The sequence below is a fragment of the Lytechinus variegatus genome, chromosome 6 (genome assembly GCF_018143015.1).
Source record: "Lytechinus variegatus isolate NC3 chromosome 6, Lvar_3.0, whole genome shotgun sequence".
NCBI lineage: Eukaryota > Metazoa > Echinodermata > Echinoidea > Temnopleuroida > Toxopneustidae > Lytechinus > Lytechinus variegatus.
Genome location: NC_054745.1, coordinates 44,675,094 through 44,686,384, shown reverse-complemented (window position 1 = coordinate 44,686,384; position 11,291 = coordinate 44,675,094). Strand labels below are relative to the sequence as shown.

General features: G+C 35.0%; 1 protein-coding gene across 1 annotated transcript; it reads left to right on the top strand.

Moving 5' to 3' along the window:
- The first annotated feature begins 455 nt into the window (after positions 1 to 455).
- LOC121417893 lies at positions 456 to 3,604 on the top strand. The gene is made up of 3 exons (XM_041611627.1): positions 456 to 499; positions 1,614 to 2,702; positions 3,329 to 3,604. Exons 2-3 carry the CDS (start codon positions 1,863 to 1,865, stop codon positions 3,602 to 3,604), a joined length of 1,116 nt encoding a protein of 371 aa, XP_041467561.1. The 5' UTR covers positions 456 to 499; positions 1,614 to 1,862.
- Positions 3,605 to 11,291: the final 7,687 nt, after the last annotated feature.

Here is an 11,291-nt window from a genome sequence, read left to right as displayed (position 1 = left end):
GCAAAATATAAAAAGAATAAATAAATAAATGAATGAAAGAAAGAAAGATCGAAAGAGAGATAGATAGATAGGTAGATAGATAGATAGATAGAAAGAAGAGTTTGTTTTCAAATATAGTAAATTTTTGTTACATTTCTCAAATTTTTCACAACACATTAAAGTCCTGGGAATGCTCTCTATAGAGATTAATACACGCAGCACCCCCCCCCCAAGTAAATTACCCCCCTCCACACGCTTCCCATGACCTTGCCTTATCATGTTTTTTTTTAACTAAAGCAGCTACCCTGGATACACTATTTATATTATCTATCATTCTTATTCATTTATTTTTAGGTAATATCGAAGCTGTATGCGGCCTGAACCTGTACACACATATGAAATGGAAATGCACAGTTTTCACAAGCTCGTCATGCGCAGACATCCCCAAATTGTAAAGATGATCAGAGTAATGGTGGCTTTCAAGATACAAAATAGATGGGAACGCATTAGAAATGAAAAGGTATGAATTTAACTGAATGAAACTGATTACATTGATATAAAATGATCCAAGTCCGTGATAGCTCATTTCAAGTGAAAATCAAGAAAAAAAATAATTATTATTTGTTTGCTTCTGACAAGAATTTGGTCAGTTTATCATTTATTTTTAGCACAGCGTTTTGATGGAATTCCAGGATATTTAATGACACAGACAATGGACCCATGTATAACCACATTATCCCACGTTAAATCCAATTTGGCCATCAAAAGATGGTTCTATCGATATTAATAAAGGTATGGATTAAAAATTATTGCTGAAATACACCGAGGTGTCGATTTTGGAAGTAATGACCACGTACCTGCATTGATTGCTTTTCTTGTATGTTATTTAATAAACCTTAACCATTAAAAAAGGGCATGAAAACATTGCAAGAGCCATGAGCTTTGCTTTGCTCTTTAGTGGATCCCCCCTCATTTCCATTTATGCTCTATTTTATACTGTTTTTTGTTTATGTCTGTTTTACGAAGTAAGAATGCCCTTCTGTAAAATTGTATTTGATTTGTATTGTTTGATATTACTTTGTATTGTGTTTTGAATGGAAATGAAATAAAAAAATTAAATTGAATTGAATGGATGGTCGATTAGTTTTATCTTTATCTGTATATATAAGTAGGCTTGGTGTATTTACCTGCTATTATCCTTACTTTGAAATCATGTAAGAACTTAAAGTAAAAATAAGATTGCCAAAAAGCTCTTTGTGGAAGTCTTGTTGGCTTAGCAAATTCTTTTCAAATGAAAAAAAAGAAAAAAACCATTAGCCAATTCAAAGTGCAGTGGCAGTGAATCGTCCTCAATAATTTTACACCATTTTGGGAGTTTTCTGTTTATTCACAAACGACATATATGTCTTTGCATGTACCTATCTATATATTTTTTGACAACCTGCAGAAAAAAGTGTACTCTTTAACCTGATAGAAACTATGAAAAACAGAAAGAATAGTAAGAAAGGATATCATATACCCATGCTGTGTAATTTACAGCCTCGCGTAACGGCCAGCCCAACCCCGAAAGGAAACAAGAAAAAGGTGAGGGGAAGAATTGGAAAATATACTTTATATACAGTATGTCTTTGCAGGTACCTATCTATCGGACAATACTTGAAAAGTTACTGCTCAACGATCTTCAGCAAAATGACGTCAAGGTCGCACCTGGAAGTAGAGCGCCACTTTCGGTAGGACAAAAAAGACTAACGATCAACTCACAAGGACCTGGTTCTCTCTACCGTAAACTCAAAGAAAAACGAGAAAGACATCTTCTTCTGTCGCGTCGGCATTCACAGTTGCAACTTCCCGGGCTTGGGGATGCGCATAGAAGTGGAGCGGTCATGTCATCGAGATCCTCGACACGCAGGGGTGATCGGGCCCATTCCGCTAAATTAACATCTCACAAACAACCGGACTCCGGTGCATTGCCAAGCCTATATGTAGGACATAATCCTCATGGGTACCACACGGTGGTAAACATCAACGGTCAAGGGAAAGAGAACTCTAAGACCGTCGAAGAAAATGGCACTAATAGTAAGATTAAGTGGATCTTACCCGATGATGGATCAATTCATATAAAAGATAACATGGATAAAGAGGGTTCCTCAAGGTTAGGTTCTAGGTCCAATCTTACAATGACTGAAATGGAGGAAGGTGCAGAAGGTATATTGGTGTCAGGATCGAGTCGGAAGTCGCCTGGAAGAGAGAGTGTAAAGATAACATTGGAACATGGTAAAGAAGGAACAGAGAGTGAACGAAAAGTGTTTGTTACAGAGCGGATCCATAATGCAAAAGAGACAGCAACTTCTTCGAAACAAAGTGTCGAACAAGAGTCAGAACTAGCTTGGGATAATGCTTCTTCTCTTATACCACAATATGACAACGATAATAAAGAAAAGGAACGCGATTATCATTCAGATCTGTCTGACGAGTACGCAAGGGACGCATTCGAGGAGAGTGGATTTGAAAGTACTGACAAGGAACATATAGGTGACGTCACAGAGGAAGGCGAAGTTCAGTTGAGGAATGATGTCAGAACATCTTCAACAAAGATCAAAAGGTGTTCGAATACCCGTATGTCTTCAGATTCCTGCAGCGCTCTGGACCAAGAGGATTTACTTCAAATTGCTTATGAAACCTATGTTTCAGTGAGCAGCGAAATAAAAAAGTTTCTTGTTAAGGTAAAGAAATAAATCATGTTATACCACAATGTTAACCCACAGTAACTTTCAATAATATATTTTTCCGTAAATGTTCTATCAAATTTTGATGACCATATATGAAGAACATTACGTTGGTGAGAAAATGTCAACTTGGGTTAGAAAGTATCATTGGTATGTTTAGTAACATGGTTGGGTTTGCATTCAATATCATCCAGTAGGCATGGTTTGATGTAACAGTGGAAAATTGAATCTAAATAGATTTTCAATGTTTGTCTTTTAAAAGGCGATCTTATATTGTTTAGACTGATGATAGTGTAATTTTATCAGCTTGATTTACTTGTTTATAAAACTTTTTCAAACTGTATCTTGTAAGGATGTAAACATTCCTTTTGCAATTGTTTCTAGGGGCGGCGCCCGAATATTTTAAAGTTTGGTTAAGACAACCTACAGATGATGTCATTTTTATTAAATAAATTGTCCGTATAGGCCTATACGTTCTAGGCTTCTCCATACCGCTTTTCCATTTTCAGTAATTAAAAATGTAAGGTGGCTGCAACACCCCCATCCCAAAGGAATCCATGATTTCTTCTTCGCTCAAAGTACACATTATAAGTTTTGACGTGAATATTTACTTGTTTTTTCAGGTAATTGCGGATGCCAAGAGATATGAAAGTAGTCACCCAGCGGGTGTAGAATCTCGACTAAGGCCTATTAATTCAAAGCTGCCACGATTTTTAGATGAACAACGGGAAGGTATCGGTCGAGATAACACGTCAGTAGAGGCCGTAGAGAAATTCAATCCTCTTCAAGTCAACGGAGGAGTTCAAATGAACGACAGAAGCGACATCATGAATCAACAACAAAGACTATCAGAGGACAAGGGAGACAACGATCAAAGAGTGAAGGTGATACGGAGCTGAGGTATAAATACAGTTTATGGATTCCTTCATTTTAAAGTATGAAACGAATGTTTGCGGCGGGAACGATATCCAGCATTTCATGTGAAACAGCTGTCTGATTAAAATATTATTTTATTTTATATAAAGATTAGATTACATTCTGCGTGCGGCAATCCTGAGCAGTCAAGATGTATAAAAATGGAGCTTCTTGTCTTTCGCCTCTTGAATTGCAACGTCTCACACATCATAACCTCGTTAAGTGTTTGTTTCTTCTTTGCCGTAATCTTATATTCTTGATTTATTGTAATCTCTTTTCCCTCTTTTGCGGCATCTTCGATTGCGTATTTTGGTGGATCTACCTTCCTTGACCCCTTTTCTATTCAGTGCTCTTACTATTTCAGTATTAACTTGGTTTGTATATAAAAAATAATTCAATTGCTTTCATATAATACACTCCGAGTCTGGTACTGATTTTAATGCTACTAATTTCTTGCAGATCCTCGGAACTCACTAAGCTTCCTTCTATCAAAGAAAAAAGTTTTACAACACCCAAGACGTACTATGAGATAGCTAAAGAGGAGCAAAATGTCAGAGAAAACGCGCCCTCTGCGTTAGATCTTATATATCGTCAGTTTGGTGCAGTCAAAAAGGTAAGAACGATAATTCACCTCTTTCACACACATTTTGCTAAACAGCACTACAATTTGTTTTTCGCGTAGAATTTCGTCGGTTGAATTGTTTTTACATTGTCAACATAATTTTGTAAGTTTAGATAATGAGATAACTGTGAGCATGGGCAGAAATCGATGGAGGGCGGAGAGGGGGGGGGGGGTGTTTCTCCTATTTGAAATGAGAAATTTACACATTATACAATAAAGAGGGTCCCCTATCTCCAGGACCAAAATCGCTGCGCATGACTGTGGATGACAGCTCAATGCTATTGTGATTTAAACATAGATAAGAAATAAAGACGAAAGAAGCAAGAAATGAATGGACTAGTCACACATAGTTTCTGAATCTACGTGGAAATGGCCGTAATACCGTAATTAATATAGACATGAATGGAATTGTTGACAATATTCATAAATTTGTAAAAATATACACTGTAAAAACTGTGATGTTAAAACTGACACCAATTGATGTTAATAGAGGACCACACCCTGAGGTGTTAAAATAACACCCTAGAGATTGAACATAATACCTTCTAAAAAAAATCATGTAAAATCGGTGCTACTGAAGATAATAATGATTATTTGTTAGCTACAAACTTCAACAATTTCTTTTCAAATGTTGGTTCTAAACTGGCTTCTGCCATCCCCACTGCAACGAATAATCGTGCAGATACTGACTATATAAGCTATAGCCCTCCACAATCGTGTTTTGAATTTAATCCAGTTACCGAGGATGATGTTCAGAAGATAATTTTGGAGTGGAATAATAAAAAATCAACTGGTTTTGATGATTATCTCTTTAATGATGTTAAAAATGGCAACTCCTACTATTATACCATCTCTTACACTTAATTTTAATAGATCATTATCTGAACATGTGTTTCCTACAAGATGGAAGAAATAAAAAATTGTACCAATTCATAAATCGGGTGACAAAAAGTCACCTACCAACTATAGACCGATATCCATATTACGTTTTGTTTCAAAAATCCTCGAGAAACTCGTTCAGATACAATTAACAGAATATTTGAAATGTCACAATTTATTGTCTAAAGCTCAGTCAGGATTTAGAAAAAAATCACTCGACTATAACAACACTTGTCAAAGTTACCGATGATTGGGTAAATGCAATGGATCATGGTCTGTACACTGGTGCGGTCTTTATAGACTTACGCAAAGCGTTTGATACTGTGGATCCTGATATTCTTTTGAAAAAAATATCTTATATTGGTGTGTCTTCTGTTTGCTTACCCTGGTTCTCAAGTTATCTAAAGGGTCGTCGTATATATACCCAATTTAACTCATCTACTTCTGCGGACTCCGATATAAACTACGGTGTCCCTCAAGAATCTATACTGGGTCCGCTTTTGTTCCTAATTTATATTGATGATATCGTAAAGCATATCAAAAATTGTTCTATTCACCTATATGCTGATGACACGGTAGTATATTTCTCCCATAAAAATGTAACAACTATTGAAACCCAACTGAATTTTGAGCTGAAAAGAATAAACAACTGGTTGTGTGATTCCAAACTAAGTCTTAACTGTGATAAAACAGTATGTATGCTCTTTGGCTCTAGAAAAATGATTGGTAAATTCAATAGATTGAATTTGAATGTAAATGGAATACATATAAAACAAGTAGAATCAACCAAATATCTTGGCATGTTGTTAGATCCCAGTTTAAAATGGAATTTGCATATCGAATATATATGTTTTAGAATAAGCAAACTCATACGTTTATTAGCCCGACTGCGTCACTATATTGATCAGAAAAATTTGAAAATTGTGTACAATGCCATTATCCTCCCTATTTTTGACTATGGTGATATAGTATATGGTTCAGCATGTGCAAAATACATCGAGTCATTGCAGAAACTTCAAAATAGAGCATGTAGAAGTATATTAGGAATAAGTCCATACAGTCGCGTGTCTATACGTGAGTTACATGTTCGTTTAGGTTGGAAAACATTATCAAATAGACGCTGTTATCATCTAAATACAATGGTCTTTAAGGCTCTAAACGAACTTGCTCCTCAATATTTAAAAGTATTTTTCCAACATACAAGTAGCCAGTATAATTGTTCTCTCAGGTCCCATGGAAATTTAATATTAGCGAAACCAAAAACAAATTATTGTAAACGTTCATTCTCATACAGAGGTGCTTCTCAATTCAATAATCTCCCTGCGAATCTAAAGGCCCCTTGTAGTCTCAAAGTCTTCTTACATAGGCTCAATGCCTTCCTCCCTGATCGATGAAGTATTTTGAATTCGATACTGGAACCCCCCCCATGGTCCCCATTTCCCCCTTTTGTTCTAAGAGATTTTTGTAGTATTTTCTTAATTTCTTGTGTTTAAATCCTTGGACCCCGTGGAAGAACAGTACTGTCTATGGGCAGAGCTGAACCGGGTGTCATTCCGATTTCACATGTCTATTTGATATTGTTGTTTGTTTGTATATATCTGTTCTTACTTGATATTTTTTTTACATATCTTGCTTTTATATGTTCCTTTGTACAATTATGTTTTTATTGTGAATTTCGGTAAATAAATAAATACCAAAGAGTGTCAATGTAACAACTATAGGTGTTGTAATAACACCTATAGGTGTAAAACTAACACCACCAATTTAACACCGGTGTAAAATAACTAGTCTGGTCCTCTATGTACACCGGTTAACAGCACAGTTTTTGCTGTGTAAAATTTGAAAGGTGATAAAGTGTATTTTAATTTTCATTCTGAACAACTTAGAAAAGTTGGCGATGATATCTAATGTAATCGAAAACTTTTTAATGTTTTTTTCACAGATGAAGGCCGGACGTCAGTACAGTGAAGACGATTATAAGAAACTCAAAGACATGCTTAGAGCTCAACAAAAACGATACATCAGATATCAGATAAACCTTTAAATAGAGTTTTATAGACCATGGCCCGGGGAAAAAATGAAATTGGCTAGAATGGCCTTTTGAATGTCTGTTGAATGTCGTTTTAAAGGGATGTCCCGGGCTGAAAGTATTTATATCTAAATACATGGAGTAAAATAAAAAAAAAATAATGAAAATTTTATCAAATCGGATAACAAATATCAATGTTATTTAATTTTAAAGATTTGCGTTATTCGGTGAAACAGTTCTAGGCATGTCTTTATGAATATGCATTAGGTGGGCAGTTGATGTCACATCCAGCATTTTCCTCTGTGAATTTTATACTAAGACTATATTGAGATATAAATATCCTCAGCCCAGAACATCTCTTTAATCACTGAACATGCTGATTATCCATTTGTTTAAATTCGTCTGAAATTTAATGAATATCGACATAAATTGACGTTTTTGACAATGTTCATATTTTCTAAAACGTCGGTGATGATATATACATAACATAATCATAAACGTGTTTTATGTGTTAATCCTAAAACGACAGGGGGGGCTGATTCAGCCCCCCTCGACATTTTTCGCGATAAATCCGCCGCTTAAAATGTTTTGACCACGTCGCTCTCTGACTTTTTACTTTCAAGTCTCGCGCAACTTTTAAGACCAAAATTGTGACCCCCAGGTACGCGGTTCCGAGATTACGCAACATTTCGTAAGAGCATGCAGATACAATGCAAATAGTGCTTTTAGCCAAAATTCATACATGTATCATTATTTTTCCTTTTACTGCTTAAAATCAATTAGTTTTATCTTTTTTTATGGTCAAAATAAAGTCCCCGACAATTTCCATAGAAAAAACAATAAAAAACAAAAGTCTAAAAACAAAGAAATACATAAGAAAATAGAATAGATAAGAAAATAAATGTGATGTTGAATTTAAAAAAAAAAAATTTGATCAGATGCCTATCTAGAGTATTTGAAACAAAAATTAGCATTTTAGGGGCATTATTTTATTAATTAGAGCAAACTTATGATTTTATGCATAACTTGATTAGCATAATTAATGAGCAATGAGATTTTATGCAGAATTTGATTTTATAGTTTTGTAAATAATGCCATGGGGCTCGCGCGTGCCAATTTTCGTCGCGATCGAGCGGTCGACGGCCGAGATCATAAGGGGGGGGGGGGGGGGCTGAATTAGCCCCCCAAGTCTTCTTAGGCGTCGAAATAGCCCAGTCTATTTAGGGTTATTTCTCAGTTGAAGGCCGTGTGTCAGTACAGTGAGGACTATTATAAGAAACTCAAGAGTATTCTTAGAGCTCAGCAAAAGGGATATATTAGATATCAGATAAACATTTTAGATAGATTTTCAAAGACCGCATTACATCGTGCGATTTGCTGTGATCCTATTTTATTTTTATAGATATAAATCACACGAATCTTACATGTACTGATGTAAGTAAGTATTATTTTGACTTATCACTTACACCTGATTCATATTACTCCTGCGACAATTTCTCTTGGCTTTATTTTGTCTTATGGTAAGTGTTGCAATGGGTTTTATGTTTGGTTTATTCTATGGTTTATGATAGGGTACAGTGTTATATCCAGGGTTTAAGTTGGTAATTTCATTAGTGTGTATTATTCACAGCGGAGCAATTGTCGCCAGAGTAAATGTCATGGAACCGGTCAAAATAATCAGTTGGTGAACATGTATCTGACCGATTAAATCGATCAGTATCAAGCAACTGTTGTTTCTTCAAAAAGATCTTTCCATTCCAAACACCCATTTGATCTGCAAGACAAAATATTAACACAACGAAAACTCAGAATAGCATATCCAGTCACGACAGAACATATTTGTTTGTCAAATCATATCGTACTTCAAGATTTATGAAGTCAAATATGAAGAGTTTACTTGCAAAAATGGACTAAACCCACTTTTTGCTCATTTTTCACAAATCCAATCAATTGCAAACCGCCTTTCCAACGGCAAATGAACTTCAAATTCCAGATTTCAAGAAGCTAGCGAGGCTTATTGGGTCTGTGTATTTAAAAGACAACGATTTTATTCAACAAAGAGGTTCTATATTATGTTCTAGAGTAATGACTCAGGAACCAGGTACCAGAAATCACAATAAAAAATTCCTCTAGATATATTCAATTTTATACAAGCTTTTGATATTCATTAATATCATATTCATTTAATCCCTTTTGTAAGAAATTGATTGAAAGTTGTTGCTCTATCAGGCAAATTTTCTACATGTAACTACGTCAGGGAAGAAAGAAGTACCATCATGTGTACGTTATACCTGGTATTTATTTGTTACCAATCGGGACTTTTCATGTAAAACATCGGACTGAATTCAATATAGTTATACAAACCTATGAAATATATATTGCATTTTCAGGATCTTTTAAACTGTAATTTTTGTTACCTAAGATTCTTAAACATCGTAGAAGAACTTCCAATCTATGGAAAAAAAAGATTTATGAAGAAGAAGTAAAAGACGATTTAGTCCCTTTCGCATGAAAACGTAAATTTCATTTCCATTTTTAATGGAAATTTTTGAAACTTTTTTGGTATTTGGACTTCGATGTATCTGATGCATATCGTAAATGTCTATTAAAAAAAAACCGCACATGAGACATTTACTTTGAGTTGTCAATAAAAATGTCTTAAGCACAATCGAACCTGTATTGTGTCGTCGTGTCTTTTTGTCTTTTTTTTTACAACATTCTTGTCTGATAGCAATTAACGCTTCAAAATAGGCGACATGTAGTTCAACCCGTTCAAGCTTTATGGTATTATTTGTCACAACAACTTGCATGTTCACACTGGTAGTATTAATAATTTTCATGGACACACCATTACATGAAGAAATATGAAATTATGCTTACACAATACCAAATTCATTCCACCATAAATCATATACAGCACTCTTTACAGTTGTAAAATGATTAAATAAAATACAATGTCGGGATTTTTTTTATTTGTTTTTCTTTATTTAACGCTAAAAACTAAACCCCTAAAAAAGTTTGGAAATCTGACTTTGAGTGATAATCCCTCTTCGGTTTTAGTAAATATCAATGTGTAATTAATATAAATGAATAGAGCAAGATGTCCTACATGATATGATTATGGTTCACATGGAGGTGCAGTGCCTTGAAACGTGGGGCAAGGTCAAAATTCAAAAGCTGCAAAATAACACAATATTGAAAGTCACTGTTCTTATTTCCGTGGTGATGAGTAAGTCGCATACATTCGTAATTCCGAAGCTTCGTAATTCCGAAGGTTCGGTTATTCCGAAGGTTCGTATTTCCGAAGGTTCGTAAATCCGAAGGTTCGTAATTCCGAAGGTTCGTCAATCCGAAAACGAAATAAGGTTCGTAATTCCGAAGGTTCGTTAATCCGAAAACGAAATAAGGTTCGTAATTCCGAAGGTTCGTTAATCCGAAAACGAAATAAGGTTCGTTAATCCGAAAATTAAATAAGGTTCGTATTTCCGAAAATGAAAATTATTCATTTTGGTAACAAAAATGATGTTGTCATTACAAGATTACACGATATTATGCAATGATAGTAATAACGATCGATGATACATGTGTGTGTTGTGGCCAAAAGCATGTATTTCATTAAGAATATAGGCGCCCTGATCAAGCATGGGCTAATTTCGATTTTATCTGAGCAATTGCTGCCTAAGCAAACGGTTTAAAGATGCAGGGGGTCAAGTGTGTTGGTCGCGTGCGAGTAACCTCTAGATAATAGGATTTGTATTGGAGGGGATGTCATTTTTAATAACAGCTTCTGCTGGTAATAAAATAAAAAAATAATACTAATAATGATCCTTGTGAGATGTTGAAAGCGCGAATTGCAAGCTCAAACTAGTAGACATTTCATGTAACAAGACGTGAAGTGAGCATTCGGAGCATTTTTTGTAATCGTGAGAAAGATGTGTATCTTTCTAAAGAATTAATGCGAGGGCAAGCTGTAATATGTTTATATACTGACCTGGGGCCCGTTGCATAAAACTTTTTACCTGAGAAAACTCAGGTTGTTTTTACAGGAGTTTTTGCCCTGTGCTAAAGTCATGCAGTGGCGGAAATCAGACTAACCTTAGTTTTCAGTTTTTACCAGAGTTTTCTCAGGTAAAAAGTTTTA

What these genes read in the sequence shown, in the direction of transcription:
- LOC121417893 (XM_041611627.1), top strand. Translation starts at nt 1,863, where the DNA reads ATGTCATCGAGATCCTCGACACGCAGGGGTGATCGGGCCCATTCCGCT. An exon ending in TAAAAAAGTTTCTTGTTAAG is followed by an intron (nt 2,703 to 3,328) that starts GTAAAGAAATAA and finishes TTGTTTTTTCAG; the next exon opens with GTAATTGCGGATGCCAAGAG.